The sequence below is a fragment of the Phyllobates terribilis genome, unplaced genomic scaffold (genome assembly GCF_046119375.1).
Source record: "Phyllobates terribilis strain yellow unplaced genomic scaffold, ASM4611937v1 Scaffold_8__6_contigs__length_399053987, whole genome shotgun sequence".
Lineage (NCBI taxonomy): Eukaryota > Metazoa > Chordata > Amphibia > Anura > Dendrobatidae > Phyllobates > Phyllobates terribilis.
The window spans coordinates 295,177,102-295,195,777 of NW_027362768.1; the positions used below are offsets into that span (position 1 = coordinate 295,177,102).

The following is an 18,676-nucleotide window of genomic DNA, read 5'->3' on the forward strand; positions in this document are numbered from 1 at the left end:
CTCTCAGTGCTGTGAGCAGGAACTGTAATTGCTCCAGGCTTGACGGAAAGCCAGCAGTTCCATGGAGAAATAAAGTTCATTTTCTCCCGAGTGCAGCACTTTCAGTACAACGGCTGGGCACCTTCATAACGCTATTAACCTGCAGATTAAACCTATATCTGCAGGTTAATAGAAGTATCATACTTGACAGGTTCCCTTTAAAAAGAACGCTAAATCTAAAAAAAGCATGGTCATAGGAGTCAAATTTAGAGCTTTTTTTTTTCTTTGATTTAAAGGGGTAATCTTGTTTGGCTCACTTCCGTATCGGTAGGTGAGCAGATATCTGACTGGCGTGCCTGAGCGGCAGGTATTGGGCACCTGTCCCATTCTAACTAATAACCTTATGTGGACTACCTGTATGTCCATTCTAGTGAAATAATTCCAGTTGGCATCAGAGATGAATTTCAGCTTGTGCAGGCAAGTGAGGAGAGGAGAACGATATCAGCCACAGATGCCCACAAGCTGTAAGATATCTGAAGGTGTGACATCAACGGCCCCACTCGCCTCCAGATACAGCAGTGAGCGGAACCGCCTTACTGCTTTACAGCGCTAGAACATGAGCCCTTATAATTATAGCAAACCCTCACCTCTTCAAACTTGTGTATCTGTCGTATAAAGAAGTCTCAGTAGCGTCAGGCGACTTTAGTATCTGCAATGTGAATCATGTCCTAAAGGAGAATGGAATCAAAATAAATTGAAGAAGGTCAGTTACACATAATATAGGAACGACAACAACTATGCGGATAAGACAAAAACCAGAATGCCATCCAATGTATTATTAAATGTGTAAAACTTGGATAATCACACAGCTGAATACTGTACCTTATCTATGTAGAAGTCCACTTCTGATGCGGACTGAAATTCTCCCTCCAGTGCAGAAATGCCGCTAGTCCACACGAGGTTCTTCATCTTATGCTTGAAAACGAGAAGCTGAATGCGAAATTCCTGTTCTGGTAAATCCAAGAATCCTGCCAGCTTGGCCACGGGCATAGTGGTATATAACTTCAGGAAACTGGGAGGGAAAAAAAAAAGCAAACATGGTGAAAACGCAATTATGTGAGGTCTCTGGACATCTTTCTACCCCAACATTCTCCGCTCGAAGGAATGTCCCCAGGACGACATATGATCAAGCACTTTGCCGTTTAGGTCTTGCTGACTCTTGCTTTGTAAAAAATAAACAATATATATTATTGTGCCTGCGTATGATCCTGCATTGGTACAACATGGGCTCATTGGATACTATAAGCAGGACATTCAGGATAATTCAGCATACTGCTGCGTGCAGAGGCGCGATGTGGCATCTTACACCAGTTCCAGAATGGAGACGCACCTGCGGATGGTGGACAGCTGTGCCTGCTGCTGGACTTCATCCAGAAAGACTTTAAGTTGCTGAAGATAAGGTTCTTTGTGAGAGTTGGGGTGAACATTATCATAGTTAGGGACCACTGGTGACAGGAACTTGGGGCAGTCGTAATTAAAGAGCTCTTCATAAATCTGTGCATCGCTGATGAGTAGAAGAAAATTTACACGTGGTCAGAAATTACAAAAACGCAGAATATTTACTTGTATTACATACCCAAATGTTGTAGATCATCCAAACCCTCGGACACATTTCTATCTGAAATGTGTACTGAGCCATCTACTCTAATCACAAGTTTAATGGCGTTTTTCACTTATAGGAAATTCCAAGGGGGAACTGGAAAAGGTTTCCCCAGAAGAAAGCTGTAATTTTTATTTTAAAATTTTATAAATGAAAACCAAACTGTATGGACAAAAGTATGAAATACAGGTTTATCATTTAGCCTTTACTAACATGTCTTGGAGAAAACTTGGCGCTCAGGTAATTGATGACAGAAGATAATTTTATTGTGTGCAGGCAATCCAAAATAAAGAAGGTCATTGCATGGCCTAGACGTCATCAGTTAGATTGCTGTGTGTATAAGGACACAGGTCACAGCAAACGCTCTGGTTGAGCAGAGAACGCTGCGGTGGTGAGTGGCCAGGAAAACGTTACCTGACTGACTACACTGATTCAGCTGTAACATTGGTAAAAGAGGGATAACGTTATAAAGTTGTTTTTCAGGGGTCGGCCTTGGGCCCTTCATTCCAGTGAAGAGAAATAATAATACTTCAGCATACCACAGCATTTTGTATGATTGTAGCTCCTTGTGTTAACAGTTTGGGGGGGTTGGCCCTTTTCTGTTCCTAATGACTGTGCCCAGTGCAGAAAGCAATGTCCATAAAAGCATGGTTGGGAGAGTTTGGTGTGAAATAAATTAACTGGACTGCACAGAGCCCCGGCCTCAAATACATAGAACACCTCTGGGATGATGTAGAAAGGAGATTGAGATTCAGGCCCTCTCGCCAGCATAAGTATCTGATCTTACAAATGCTTTTCTGGATGAATGAGCAAAAATTCACACAGAAATACCGGCTAAATAGTGCAGTAAGCCTTCCCAGAAGAGTGGAGCCGTTATAGCTGCAAAGTAGGAACAAATCCATATTAAATCAAACCAAGTAGGATCCCGGCACTCACATGTGAAATAATTAGTCTTAACAATAAACGGCTAATTTTTTTTCTCAATTGAAAAAAGCCCAGAAGGGGCTAATGACTTGTATGTTGAGACAACAATAAATGGCTAATTATTTCACATGTGAGTGCCGGGATCCTACTTGGTTTGATATGCATTTCCTTGACCAGAGGAAGAACCATATGGAGTGCCGACCAGCCTGCCTTTTCCTTGTAACTCCACATTAATACTGCAAGGTGGCTAACGGACACATAGTACTAAGAGGCTTGTTGGGTGCATCTGGGGCAGGTTTTACGGGCAGCCTGAGAGACGGGTGGGTCTGGCTGCCCACATACCCCACCTCTGGGTGTGCTTCACATAATAAAATAGAGTCTGTTTGACAAGTGGTCTGTGTCTGGAACTGAGAAGACCTCCTGTGTGATGTCTCCAGTCTGAGCCGGTATACTGGATGCTATCCAGCCTGTGTGTCCTGGACTGTCTCTAAAGTGACTGTGTTGGAACAGTTTACTTTGTTTTGCCTGCACTGAAAGGCCGTTTATTTTCCTTTGCTTGTGGCATGGGTTATGAAGCACCAATAATCCAGCCTGGACATTTAAATGGAAAATGTTCCCATTTATACATGTCAAGCGCTTATCCCAGTACCACGTCACTAGGGGTGTGGCGAAATAAACCTACCTTCATTTACACTAATGCAAAACCTAGGTCAAGCCCAGCAACCACCATGTATTTTTTCTCTGCCCTATTCCATGCTTATCTAGGAGCTATAAGAGAGAAAATGCCAAATTGCCCATGACCTTTTTATTCTAGCTTTAGATGGGAGCCCTAGTGATATGCCATATTTATGGTTAGAAAACTGAGGCCCTGCTGTACCTGTCCATATAGAGGGCTTTTTATAGATGCGTAATATTCTGCAACCCCAAAAAATAATTGAGCAAATATTTCCAAATTGCAATGCAAAAAAGAGGAAAATATATATATATATTTTTTAGCTATTTGGAAACAGAATCAATAATACAGAGACTCCAATAGATTTAAGGAGAACAGACGCCCACCATATAAAACACGGTCATGCAGCTTAAGACTTCCTTACCCTTTCTGCATACGTAACATTTTGTCCCCATATTTCTCTCTCAGCTGAGTGTGAATACTCTCATCAATGCGCATGGGGTACATGGTGAGGGCGATGGCCAGCAGTGCATGCATCTGCTCATTCTGCTTGTTAATCTGTGCAGAAGGAATACAAGGTTTGTAAATCCAGCGATCATTTATAATTTGATAATAATAATATAAGAGATGGCAGAACACATAAGGGGCTTACCATTTCATACTTGTATGTGGTTCTCTGGAACATACTCTTGGTTCTCTGGATATATAGCAAGATGTTAGCGAACACACGAATGGCATCCTGATATCTTCGCATCATAAGGTAGGCAAAGCCAACATAATAGTACGTGGTCACCTGACACTCCGGCACTCGGGAGTACATACTCTGCAAGCAGAAGATCAGACATACACTATATTTCCAGAACAACTGAATAGTAGTAATAAATTATTACATGGTTGACAGTACAGATAACAGAAATCTAAGTTCGAGCAAGACCTGCAGTAGTTCTCTTATCCAGATGTCCCAAAAGTTCTTGGCAGCCATTAGAAGGGTTATCCATCCATTCTCCCATTGATGCAGTGAATTAGTCCTGTGCCCTTAGCAGAGAAACACCCCCAAAACATAATGTTTCCACCTCAATGATTGACAGTGAGGACGATATTCTTTGTGTCATAGGCAGCATTTCTCTTCCTCCAAACACGGCGAGTTGAGTTAATGCCAAAGAGTTAAATTTTGGTCTCATCTGACCACAGCACCTTCTCCCAATAACTCACAGAATCATCCAGGTGTTCATTGGCAAACTTCAGACGGGCCTGCACATGTGCCTTCTTGAGCAGGGGGGACCTTGTGGGCACTGCAGGATTTTCAACCTTTAAGGCGTAATGTGTTACCAATGGTTTTCTTGGTGACTGTGGTCCCAGCTGCCTTGAGATAATTAACAACTTCCCCCCCGTGTAGTTTTAGACTGATCTCTCATCTTCCTCATGATCAAGGATACCCCACGAGGTGAGATTTTGCATGGTGCCCCAGATCAATGTCGATTGACAGTCATTTTGTATTTCTTCCATTTTCTTACTATTGCACCAACAGTTGTCTCCTTCTCACCCAGCATCTTACTTATGGTTTTGTAGCCCATTCCAGCTTTGTGCAGGTCTATGATCTCGTCTATGATCAAAGATACTTCCACATTCATAGGTAACAACTGGTTTGGTGCCAAACCAGACTTCTGCTTTACCATCGCAGCAACCAATAGTTGTACGTGCTTATTAATAGTAATGGTAGATGGTACCTTCTTATTGAGCTCAATGTTTTCCAACACTTTAATAGCCTGATAATAATCTCCAAGAAGCGAGTGCAGATGAAGCAGTCCAACCAAGCTGAAGTATCCAAGCATCTTGTATAGGGAATGTCTGCCGTATTGTCCAGCTACACTTTCAGGGTCACCTGGGGAAGAGAGAAAGAGAATTTATAAAAAGAAACTAAAACTATGCTATGTATTGCATAAGTAACTATGTACTACAGCAGACCATCAAATACTGCTAGTTAGTGGGGCTTAAAAGTGAGTTAACAAGGGGACATTCATTACACTGATATTTCTCCTCTATGAAGGAACGTCAACCGAGTGCAGAGAGTCATCTGACATATTTAGATCCACTGAAGAGCAATTAAGCAAAAGTAAATGAGTACTTCTAATCAGGGCTGTGCAGTCGGAGTCATGGAGTCGGTGTTCATTTTGGTGGAGTCGGAATAAAATGGACCGACTCAGACTCCTAAACTATATAATAAATTGGGTTCAGTAGTTCAATGCAGTTTGTGGGGAATATTTTTTCATAAGGATTTGGGAAAGTTATGAAATGTCCTATAAATGTCTGACCTATTCCTGATCTAAGGGTCTAGACTTTTAGCTGAGATGAATCTGTGCTGCTGTAAATTTATCACTTAAACATGAGCCATGTATGAGGGAGTCGGAATCGTGGAGTCGGTGTCATGGAAATTGAGGAGTCGGAGCTTTGGCTTACCAACTCCACAGCCCTGCTTCTAATTACTAAATATTTGTAGAGATCTAGCAGACACTGCACAGAAAGAATTAAACGTTTCCCAGAATAAATAGGCAGGTACCTCACTGAAATTAATTATCCAGACTTGGAGTGCAACTGTGCAGTCACTCCGTGACTGCAGATTTGTGAATCTGCAGAGTGCGCGCTGGATTCTGGTGCACGAAGCGAGCGGGCTCGTGAATGCAATTTGCATAATGTGGTCACGTACCGACTAGATGTGTGTGGCCTGGCTTAATTCAAGTCAATTAAGGGAGGCCGGACATGTCTAGTTGGAATGTGGCTGGAAATATGCAAATTGCATACTTGCATTCACAAGCCCGCTGTAGATCCTGACAGTGGGCAGTGAGAGGATTCACAAGTCTGCAGTCACATAGAATGGCTGCAAAATTGAGCACCGAGCCTGGACATCACCATTGATAAAAATAAACAACTGTCAGTGGCATAAAAACCCAGGCAGATTCTGTGTTGAGAACACGACAGGAACATGAGCCAAAGACACCAGGCATCAAGTACAGCTCTATCCCTCACCTCCACTGGTGTAAATCTCCAGCTGCCGGTTAATATTGGATTTATCCATTAGAGAATGTAACACATTAAGGACGCTGTGAACGTTCCAGATCTTGGGGTTGGAACGCAGGAATTCAATTTCTTCCTCTGATTTCTTTGCGGTCTTACACCGATACTGGCTGAATGACTGAAACTGCATAGTGCAGAAATAGACAGATTTAACCAAGAGTGAAAATATTAGGTCTGCATGTTCAAAGAGAGACGCGTGAGCAGAGCGCAGCGGGAGAAAGTCTACAGGAAAATATCTGTACCTGGTAAATGAATTCATCAATAATATCCCACAGCCACTGGTTAGGCAGCTCCAAGGGCGCAGGACCATCAGCATCTACAAGGAAGTCATCAGTGTCAATGCAAATAATATCGCACCAGCAACACAACACAAGCCACAGACCAAACTGTCATGTCATTCTTAGAGGGGTTATCGCACAAACAATGATCATATAGTCACAGGATTCACATGCATGTCCATTACTGCCATATGTGATCATGCATGTGCACTACTGATCTATCCACACTCAGCACACAGGATTAGCTTTGTGTCTTCAGTGGGTGGGAGGGGGTTTGCAGTGGTTATACCCCCCCCACTGATCTCACCTGTTGATACATAAATGCTTTTGTGAAAACACCTTTAAAAGAGGTAGTCCGAAGGCCAAAGAAATTTTCATCTAACTCCCTATCTAGTGCTGTAATTTAAACCCATTTCAATTAGGCTTACATTAAAAATTCCCTACTGTCCCCTAACTACACTAACTGCTATTACATCTTTTTTCCCTACTTCCCATGCGCTGACGCTTCGTGTGAGAATCCCAGTGCATGATGAGATACTCAAACAAAGAGTCATAAGAGGTTAGAGGCTGCGATCACTGCTGCAGTCGCAGCCCCCCTCCCTGCAACCAAGAGTCATCAGTGATGTCCATTTCAGGGCATGGGCTAGTCCGTGCACGCTGTCATTGTGCGATGTGCAGTCATAGCATGTGCTCTGTGTTGTCAGCTCAGATCAGTAATAATGAGCCAACACCACAGAGGAGAGTGCACTGTCAGAGCACGACGTCAGAATACCCGGCGGCGTGCAGAGAACAGCACCGTCCCCACAAGTGACACAGCGATCAGGGACTAGCCCAGCCCCTGAAATAAGCGTCACTGATGAAGCTTCAGTTCAGGGAGGAAGCAGGGGCTGTGGCAGCCTCTCCCCCTAATGAAGCTTCATTTCAGTATCCCAGCATGCACATAGCGTCATCAAAAAGCAAGTAGGGAAAAAAAAATACAATTGCAGTTAGATAGTGAAGCTAGGGGACGTTAAGGAATTTTTAGTGCAAGCATATTAGAAACTAGTTTGGATTACGGTACTAAATAGATAGGGAATCCGATAAAAAAAAAGGATGGTCCGAAGGCCAAAAAAACCTTAACATTTACAACCTAAGGCCATGTTCAGTTTTTTACCTCAGTATTTGTAAGCCAAAACCAGGAGTGGAACAATCAGAGGAAAAGTATAATAGAAACACGTCACCACTTCTGTATTTATCACCCACTCCTGGTTTTGGCTTACAGATACTGATATGATATACTGACCAAATACTCAACGTGTGAATGTGGCCTAACAGTCAAACTTACTCAAAATGTAGTTGAAGAGATTGCAGTAGTTGTAGTAAGATTCAAAACGCTGCTCCAATGTGGGTCCTCCCTAAAGAAAGGACAAGAATCCGTGTTATTGCATCCCCCCAAATACAACTTATGCACCGGTGTCCAAATTAAAGCGGCAGAACGAATACTTACTCTAACTTTGGCGTAGATGTGTCTGTAATATAGCTCCTTATAGAGGATTAAGAACACCGCATCTGAAAGAGAAGGGAACTGGTTATAAACACCCACACATTAAGTTTAGATGGTTGTTTTAGATTTCTAACAAAGTCAGAAAAAGAAACAGTTATCAAAACCACAAGAGCAAAAGTGGATAAAGTAGCATTAGCAAGTAAGAAGTGGTCAGCATTTATTTTTCTAAAATGGAAAACTGCTTCCTTTTCTATTGCACTAAATTTAATTGACTCTTTTGACTGCAAAAGCATCTCAGCCTATAAAAAAGGGTGCAAATAATAACTCATGAGGGTATGGGCACACAACGTCTTTCAGACAGATTCAGCCTAAAGAAGCACTATAAAAAAATGCACAGCAATGTTAAAACTTCTGTTAATTCTTTTAACCACTGCAAGTTTGAAAACCGGGATGTGGACGCACGTTCAATATTTGGGTGGCTTCTGCTTGGAAGCTGCTAGCTATTAAAAGGACGGGAAAAAAAAAAGCCGACAGTAAAACTGGTGCAAAAATGCCAATGAAGACGCTTTGGGAAAAACACCGCCGTAATTTTCCTGCACAGTCTTAGCCTTTGATAACTTAGCAGGTACACCGGCGAATAAGAGATGTCATGTGCACCTTCCCCAAGTCATACAGCCATCAGTAACGTAAATGCCCACACCTACCATTCCCAACTTGCGGAGCGATTGCTTCTGCTTCAGGCCATGGGGAATTCTTGAAGAAACGTTCAGTTAACTTTGTCCAGCTGCAATGAGAAGAAAGCAGTAAGTCAGTGAGAAATAACGATGGTAGAGTCAGTCATGAGAGTAGCAGCTGCAAAAAACTGATCACACTGTCATATGAACCTCCATGCTGCAGAACCTCTTTACCTGTTCTCATAGATACTGTATCTTGTATCTCGTACACCTTCTGGTCGATGACATCGTTGGACACTCGGCTGGCCTGCAGCTCGTACACCTTCTGATCTATCAGGTCAGACACTGTCTTGTGGAAGTACTGAATAAAGTTCTTTATCACTTCAGGGATGACCTGATAGGTTTGCTGCTCATACTGGCGTTCATATGCCAGGTCCTGCTTGGGGTCACCTGTGATAAAAAGTGAAAATGCTTATCAATACTAAATAATATAGAATAACTCACACATACTAGTTCGACGTTTTGGTGGGATAAGTGAACGAGGCTCCAAGAAATATTGAGCGATTGGTGATGTAATATCCACAATTTGCTGCTGATGTTTTTACAGGAGCATGGTTAGGCTCAATGGACATAATGGAAATCACCAATACAATTCTGCCTCATCTCATCGGCTGACGTGTAATATACAAGAGACATACGAAGCATGTTATGTTTCTAAAGGGAACCAGTCATGTCAGATATTTTTTTTAAGTAAATTTATTGCTTTTTCATTTAGTTTTACAAATCAAAAAGAGAAATAATATAACATGTTACAAAAGACATCATGTTTACATTCATGAGCGCACTTCATATATCACACTTAAAAAATCCTATATAACTGTTAGACTTTTAAAGGGAATCGGTCATGTGAAAAATGCTATTAACCTGCAGATTAATAGCGTTCTGAACCTGCCTGGTACCAAGAGGAAAGGAACTTTATTTATTCGGCAGCATTCGGGTTTCAGGCACGGGGGCAGCGCCGGTTCAGTCACCGCTCTGTGAATGTAGAGCGATGGCTCTAACTTTGCCCCCGGCCCTGACAGCTGGACCTAATGCTGAGCTGCTGTCAGTCAGTGTCGGGGTGCAGTTACAGCCGCTGATCTCTATACACAGAACGGTGACTGAACCCGTGCCGGCGCTGCCCCCGTGCCTGAAACCAGTACACTATTGGGAGGTATAATGTTAATTTCCTCCTGACAGCGTGGGTCTAAGTGCCAGCACCAGGCAGGTTCAGAACGCTATTAACCTGCATATTAACCCCATATCTGCAGGTTAATAGCGTTTTTTTTTCACGTGACAGGTGGGTCATTCCACATCAAGTGGACCAGTTTTAAAAATCGTCCCAACTCGACCTTCTGCGATTTTGTTGAAAATTTATAAGGATGTACATGTATGTTTGAAAAGAGGTTCTGTAAATTTTTAGGGCCAGATCTCAAATACATTGGGCACTGTTGACCTTTCACTGGAGGTTCCACCAAGCCTGCGGCTTCAGCTAAGAGGATTTTGCAAACTTTGGCACATAGCCATTAGAGTTCTATGCTGGCTATGATGCTGAAATTTGGCATACTAGCTCAACTTTTGCTTCTAAACACGATAAAATTATTACTGGCTATGACAAAACAATATTTCGGCCGCAATTTTGTGTCAAAGTAGCTTGTAAAAAGCATCGCATAAAATTTATGCCAAACTTTGCCCATATATAACTCAAGACCAAAAGCCAATAGTAACTGGTGCTTTGCCCTGTACACCAAACATCTACATGACTTTGCATTGCTGCAATATCACGGTCAAACCATATGTATTTGTGGAAATATTCACACCCACATATGATGAAAAACTTAAAAAAACTGAATTTTACCTATTTTTAGGTCAAATTTCTCAAAAAGGGTACCCCTAAAATATATTAATTCTGATATCATTAGAAAGGGCACATTTTTCTCTACAAGGATCATTGTTTTTTTTTTTTTGGAGTCTCTCAGTTTAAGAAAAGAAAAATGCCACTGAACATGGTGTTATTTATGCGCGTAATGCATTGATTTTGTGTTTGATTTTCAGATTATTATCACATGTTACAGAGTTGTATTGTTGCTAGCAATGTCTATTATAATCAAAAACCTATAAACCTTTTTGTTTATGAAAAGTTATTGACTATTGTTACGTTTTAATGCATATATTATTTATTTTTTAGCGATGGAAAATGAAATTGATGAAGAATCGGCCCAGTGCTCTATCGGCCTTGCGAACAATTCGAAGTGCCACCTTAAGACATTCACCCATAGCAAGGATGAGTTGAAATTGTTTACAAGCTTTGGATTGGATGAACAGAAATTGCTGCGTCGACGAGTGGGACTAAATTTTGACGAACATTCACAAATCTGTTTACACCATGAAGCTTCATTCTTGACCAAATATGAGCATTTGCAAAAATCGTGTTGCAATCCTTTTGGGAAGAAAGGTCATAACACCAAAAACAATTTGCGAGCTATCAATTTGTTAGCAGCTGACCAATTGAACAAATTTACAAAGAATGATGTGAAGCCTGGCCAGAAGATGTGTGCATCATGTCGAAAAGAATTTGCTAACAGGAAAAAATCAGCTGATCCAGTTTCCTCTGAATCAGATCCAGATGGAATGGAATGTTCTCCTGAAAGTCTAAAGTCAAGCTTAACATCCATTGGCATCTCTCCTCTGAAATATCCACGGGTAAGCCAGCGGGATTCACTTGGATATGCAAGGAGAAAGATAAGCCAGGTACAAAACGCATTTTCTAGCAAGATTGCTTCAATTGGAGGTTTTGAGCCGAAAGACATTGAGCAAACAAAAACAGCACAGTGCAAAATGTGTCTGGATTACAATCACCTTTTGGCAGATTTGAAGCAAAAGCTGCAGGTGTTCAGTCGGGCAGAAAAGGTCCAAATCTTGACATTGGCACCTAAAAGTTGGTCCATTAAGGCTATATCAGACGAATTCGGTGTCTCTGAACGAATGGTCAAGCAAGCACGAAAGCTTAAATGTGAACATGGGATCTTAGCCTTACCTAGAATCAAGTGTGGCAAGAAAGTTTCTGAGGAAGTGAAGAAAAAGGTGCAGGCATTTTTTGAGGATGATGAATTTAGTCGAATGTGCCCTGGTAAAAAAGACTATGTATCAGTGCGAATAGCAGGAGAAAAAAAAAAAGCAGATGCAAAAGCGACTATTACTGAGCAATATGAGGGAAATGTTTGTTGCCTATCGGGATGGGAATGGCCCTGAAATTGGATTTTCCAAGTTTTGTGAGCTTCGGCCAAAGTGGTCCGTAACCGTTGGATCTGCTGGAACACATTCTGTTTGTGTGTGTACCATTCACCAAAATGTCAAACTAATGCTTGCAGCATGCCCAATCAATGATGACTACAAAGAGCTCATATGCAAAATGGTCTGTGGAATTGAATCCAAGGACTGTATGCTTGGCCGTTGTGATAAATGCCCGGGTCCTGAAGTTTTAAAAGAATTTCTAGTCAATGTGTTTGTCAACAGTGACCCTGAAGATATTATTGAGTTCAAACAATGGATTCACACTGATCGAGACACGCTTGATACCAAACAACTGACTATAGAAGATTTCATTGAAGAATTGGTTTTGAAAATTTCTAAACTTTGTAGCCATCACTACATCGCCAAGCATCAAAGTAGCTATTTGAAATCGTTGAAGGAGAGCTTGTGATCCTTATGGACTTTGCTGAAAATTACTCATTTATTGTTCAAGATGCCATTCAAGGTTTCCACTGGGAAAATAGTCAAGCTACAGTACACCCATTTGTAATTTACTTCAAGGAGTTAAATGGTGAAGCTGCGCAGAACATCAGCTTGTGCATACTCAGTGATTGCTCACGACATGACACAGTTGCAGTCCACACTTTCTTAACAGTAATTGTGGAGTATCTCAAGACTCTCATCTATGGGATTCGTCATATCCACTACTTCAGCGATGGATCTGCAGCCCAGTACAAAAATTTCAAAAATTTTCTCAACTTGTGCCACCACAATGCTGATTTCAATATCAGCGCTGAATGGAATTTTTTTGGTACCAGTCATGGAAAGTCGCCCTGTGATGGGATTGGAGGGACAGCAAAGAGGTTGGCAGCTCGTGCCAGTCTTCAACTCCCAACTGAAAACCAAATACTGACCCCGGTGGATTTATTCAACTTTTGCAACGAGCAACTGCATGGAATCAAATTTTTTTTGTTCCAAAAGAAAAAATTTACGAAATACGGGTAGTTCAAGAGGAAAGGTTCAAAGAAGGACATACAATTGCTGGAACAAGAGAAAATCACCAGTTTGTGCCAATTGATGACAAAAAGATTCGCATTTCAAGGGTGTCAAATGACCCATCATCTTTCATTGCCCATGTAGATAGATCTGTCAGATCAGAAATGCCTTTTGTGCCAATTGCAAACCTCCAGCCAGGGCAATACGTTGCCTGCATTTACGATAGGAACTGGTGGATTGGAAATATTTCTGAAATTTTAGTCGACGACCATGATGCATTAATAAATTCTATGCATCCTCATGGACCAGCTAGCTTCTTTCACTGGCCTGTGAGAAATGATACATGCTGGATTCCCGAGCAGTCAATCATTGCAATAATTCCAGCACCAGCTGCAACAGCAATGGGCCGACAATACAGCTTCTCTGAACCGATTATGTTGCAAATTCAGCAACAATTCCAGACCACTTAGACTGAACATTATGGCTTGGGAACCAAGAAAAGATACCCAATATTAGGCTTGGGATCCTAGGCAAAGACACCCACCCTCAGGCTTTGGAACCTGCGATAAAGAGACCGCCCGCGGCTGGCCTTGCACGGCTATCGGCCATGGCTCCTAGGCGATGGGGCTGCCAATTCTCGAAAGACAGCATTATTACAATTCTTAAAAGGATTAGAATACCAATTCTTAGGGAATTGGTTGTGGTATAACCACCATGGACCAACGCAAGGGTTTGAATAGTGCAGTTACCATTCATTGCTTATTAATAAATAACACCATGTTCAGTGGCATTTTTCTTTTCTTAAACTGAGAGACTCCAAAAAAAAACCAATGATCCTTGTAGAGAAAAATGTGCTCTTTCTAATGATATCAGAATTAATATATTTTAGGGGTACCCTTTTTGAGAAATTTGACCTAAAAATAGGTAAAATTCGTTTTTTTCAAGTTTTTCATCATATGTGGGTGTGAATATTTCCACAAATACATATGATTTGACCGTGATATTGCAGCAATGCAAAGTCATGTCAATGTTTGGTGTACAGGGCAAAGCACAGGTTACTATTGGTTTTTGGTCTTGAGTTATATATGGGCAAAGTTTGGCATAAATTTTATGCGACGCGTTTTACAAGCTACTTTGACACAAAATTGCGGCCGAAATACTGTTTTGTCATAGCCGGTAATAATTTTATCGTGTTTAGCAGCAAAAGTTGAGCTAGTATTCCAAATTTCAGCATCATAGCCAGTATAGAACCCTAATGGCTATGTGCCAAAGTTTGCAAAATCCTATTAGCTGAAGCCGCAGGCTTGGTGGAACCTCCAGTGAAAGGTCAACAGTGCCCAATGTATTTGAGAACTGGCCCTAAAAATTTACAGAACCTCTTTTCAAACATACATGTACATCCTTATAAATTTTCAGCAAAATCGCAGAAGGTCGAATGGGGACCACTGGTCCACTTGACATGGAATGACTCAGGTTCCCTTTAAGTCCTCAAGACAGTAACAGCATTTGGAATCTTTGTGACACCTTCAGCCTTCCCAATTTACCGTCTAATTCTTCGATACCTTCCTTTCAGTGTGTATAAAAGCTTGTACTAAATGTTTTATCTCTACAGCACTATAATACGTCAAAATAAACTTTATTCAATTATCAAGGAAAAGCTTAGTTTTTCTTTTATCGCGTTCTGTTTCTATCCGCTCTATGTTCAGCAAACATCTTAGTTTGTCTCAAATCAAGTGTTATGAAGGTACTGATTGCGATAACCAATCTTTTAAAATGGCCTTTTCTAGAGATCAGAAAAATGGAGTGTATGAGAATAGGAAAGCGACCAGAGCTTGTGCTCCCATGCACTCCTCCTTCTTTATGAAATATTGCTAACATAGGGCTTACCTACAATATTATATTCCAAATATGTTCTACACTTGATTGGATTATGCTCAAGAACGTTTGGACTATACTACACTGCCATAGTCTGTTTTGCAAGTCTTACATTTAGGGCAATATGAGATTCTATCAGTCTGAAGTGTACCTGATCACGCTATTAACATGCAAATACAGGGATAATCTGCAGATTAATAATGTTATGAAGGTGCCCAGTCGTCGTACTGAAAATGCAACACCTGGCAGAAAGTGAACTTTACTTCTCCCTGTAGCCGCTGCTTTCAGTCATACCGGCGTCTCCGGAGAAATTAGTCACCGTTCACAGCACTGAGAGCAGCGGCTGTAAGTACGGACCGGCACTGACTGACTGTCGGCTCAGAAGTGCATCAGTGTAGAGCTGCCACTCTCTGCGCTGTGAACACTGACTGTAATTGCTCAGGACATGGCGGTATGACTGAAAGCGGCGGCTCCAGGGAGAAATAAAGTTAAAACCAATTGGGAGAAAATTAAGTACAACGTCCAGGCACTTTCATAAATATCCCTATATCTGCAGGTTAATAGTGTTATCTGACCTGATAGATTCCCTTTAATGAGGCTGGTGGAATATGTAATGCAAAATCAACAGGGTAAAATCACAGCTAGTGTGCTGGTTTGTTCGTTGTATCAGAGGAGAAAGAGGTCAACTAAATAAGAGCACAAGGTGACGGTTACAGGACCACGTGGGCACGTTTGTGTGTGGTCAGAAGAAATAGCAAGAAGAATTTCCTCCCCTTCTTCCAAGAACCTTATCTTTCTCATTTTTCTGTTGGCATAGCAGTATGAGGGCTTGCTTTTTGTAGGGTGAAAATTCCAACGGGGTAAAATGGTAAGAACAAAAATGCAAATCCGCCATTGTATTCTGGGGCTTGTTTTTACAGCGTTCATTGTATGGTTAAAAAAAAAAAAATTGACCTGGCAATATGATACTTCACGTCAGAACGATTACAAAAGTATACATATTGTTAGGGAGGTGCATCAACCAAAAAACAGCAATTATTTTCTCTGTACGGTGCTGACCATATGGGTTAATTACAGCAACTTATATTTTCATTTACTGAACTTTTACAGACGCAGCGATAACGAACGTCACTTTAAAAAAATAAATAAAAAAATCATATCTACTGTATTTTTAGTCCCCTTCAAGGGCATGAATCTGATCTACAGTATATAGAAGACATGATGATCACTTCTGAAGCCCAGTGATTGACAACAGCATTTATGTGGTTAAGGAGGACCAACCACTATGTCAAAAGTGGCCAATTTTTGCTTTTATTTAATTCTCGCTGCTCCAATAACAATCTGGCACCTGCCTTGTATAGAGACCACTCACACTTTACCCACATCTGACATAGGACGAGGTAGATCCTATGTGGGGAAGGGACAGACCATAGGAAAGTCATCAACAATTTCTAATGATACAGCGACATTTAGGAAAAGGTTTCTAACAGCAGAGACCCTGCAGACACAAACTGCGCATGCAGAGTGCCGGGTGCCCCAGCCAAGGCATCTGAGCAGAGGGACTTTGTAGCCAATGCTAATTAGTCACATCTGGTGAGACGTGGAGAAAAAAAAGTGGCCTTGTGAACCTCCACTGACAAAAGATCAATATAGAAATATATGAAAAGTTAGTAGCACTGAGAACTGGAAAACACCACAAACTAAAAGGTGTTGAACTAAATGGGTGATCGCGTTCAGAAAATCATCTTCCTCCAGCTGCAGTTTATTATAACAGACCCCTCTTTCCTCACTGTCTTCAGGTCCTGGCACAGAGTCTCTGCAGCTGCTCCAGTGCCTAACACGCTGACGTCACAATGACAACGCTGCAGCCAATCAGTGAGCTGAGTAGTTTGTACAGTCAATCTGAGAAAAGCCACTAAGCTCACAGGTTGGCTACAGTGGCGCCTACGTAGATCTCAGGCTACAGAAAATTCACCATGATGTCAGCGCTGCAGACAATCACAGACACCAGGAGCAGCAGCAGAGACTCTGTGCTGGATCTGAGGAGGGTGAATGTTATAAAACTGCAGCAGGAGGATTGCAGTTTTCTTAAGGGGACAACCCCTGTAATGGTAGGTGATTCCCAGTGTGCACATAGGAGACAGGAGCAATAATCCTACCTGTGTGCGTGTCATAGTCCGCCTGGCAGCTATAGGGATCATATGGGGTCTGCAGAAAAACAGATCAGAGGGAAATGAGCACAAGCAATAATAACCCATCCACACTGGGATAACGACAGCCGTAAAGAGAGCAATCACACGGGACTCGCCCCCACACCACTACTGTGATTGATTCATCATCTATTCCACAGCCACTCACATCGTAATCCTCGTACGACATGATGAAGTCTGCAGAGCGGCCACCGGCAGCTGCAGCGCGAACAGGGGGGAAAGGAGAGACCAACTTCCGGCGACTTCCTATGACCGCACTGCCGGTGTCACGGGCACCCAATTAGGGCCGCTTTTACATTTCTGCTTCAGCACGATTCTTTGCGACCTTGTGGCTGATTGGCTTTTCTTGGTCACGTGTGTTGCAGGCCGCTCTCGCGTGTAGCTGGCTCTACCACATGGAGATGGTTGTTATCTAGTAGCAGACCTTCTGTGGCAGCTCCTGGATCACAGCTCTGATTACTGCAGAGCTCCTCAGGCTTAACATTAGGATCTGTTGTACTGCTGATAAGTGATCCAAGGTCTGGTCATTTCTACACACTATTCAACTATCAGGCGTAAGGGGGTGACATATACTTTTTTAGGTTGTGTTCATACTGAAGTTTTTTAGCGGGTTTTCAGAGCTGTTTCACTCTTAGGCTATGTGCCCAGGATGCAGAAATGAAGCAGAAATTTCCTCAAATCCACAAAGATCAATTTCTCTTGCGGGTACGCTGAGTTTTTTGTCCCTTCTTACTGGGTCATATTTTAAATAAAGCTGCATTGTTTTTGATACTTCCTGGTTGAGATTCTTATGTGCGGATTACATATGTGATTGATGCATTTCTGCCGCGGACACGCACTAAAGACGCATGTGTGATTTTACCTGATTTTCTGCATGTAATGCAACTTTATAGGAAATATTTACACACAAAACTCAGCGTACCTGCAAGAGAAAATGTCCGGCTGCTTATTTCAAACACGCACCACAGGTGAGGTTACATTGAGTAAAATAAAAGCACAGTGGGCAGGAGATTTCTATAAATCCCATCCACTTTGCTGGATTTGTAAGATGCTTCGTTTTTGATGCAGCAAAATATGCAGCATCAAAAATGCACCAAAAGCTGATCTCTGGAACGTAGTCTTATACTGACCCATCTCTTTTTTAACTCCAGAAACTGAAAACACATCTGATTGTCTTTAAACTTTAGTATGTGGTGTTATTAAAGGTATAACTCACAACTGTCCCGGATTCAGCGGGACTGTCCCGATTTGAGGGCTCAATCCCGCATCCCATTCCATCACATCTCAGCTGTTCTCCAGACTTTTATACTCACCTCTCCGACGACGTTTTCATCGCTCCTGTAGCTTTTCCCGGGGCGGGGCTTCTCGGTGCATAAATTACATTCTTCTCAGGGGCGGGGTTGCTCGCTGCATAAATTAAATGGTATATTTACTTCTTCTGCCTCCTGTGATCTGGTGGGAATCAAACTCACATCTCTATGTTCATCTTAGTGTTCATCGGCTGGTGCTCTACCAACAAGGCATACCCCACAATGTTATAGATAGGAGAACTTGGTTATCT

General features: G+C 41.9%; 1 protein-coding gene across 1 annotated transcript; it reads right to left on the reverse strand.

Annotated features, from left to right (window-relative positions):
* Positions 1-626: 626 nt before the first annotated feature.
* On the reverse strand, positions 627-18,448 carry LOC141156626 (eukaryotic translation initiation factor 3 subunit L-like). The gene is made up of 15 exons (XM_073642819.1): positions 18,429-18,448; positions 17,264-17,372; positions 17,065-17,113; positions 9,013-9,193; positions 8,774-8,853; positions 8,073-8,134; positions 7,911-7,980; positions 6,551-6,624; positions 6,261-6,432; positions 4,964-5,118; positions 3,889-4,059; positions 3,661-3,794; positions 1,370-1,543; positions 862-1,051; positions 627-707 (listed from the first exon to the last, which is right to left on the reverse strand). The coding sequence occupies exons 1-15, from the start codon at positions 18,446-18,448 to the stop codon at positions 672-674; spliced, it is 1,677 nt and encodes a 558-aa protein (XP_073498920.1). The 3' UTR covers positions 627-671.
* Positions 18,449-18,676: the final 228 nt, after the last annotated feature.

Coding starts and splice junctions, on each gene's coding strand:
- LOC141156626 (XM_073642819.1), bottom strand. CDS start 18,448: ATGAAAACGTCGTCGGAGAG. Junction 7,981..8,072: donor ACATCTACGCCAAAGTTAGA/GTAAGTATTCGT, acceptor TCCTTTCTTTAG/GGAGGACCCACATTGGAGCA. Junction 6,433..6,550: donor TTGATGAATTCATTTACCAG/GTACAGATATTT, acceptor TGCACTATGCAG/TTTCAGTCATTCAGCCAGTA.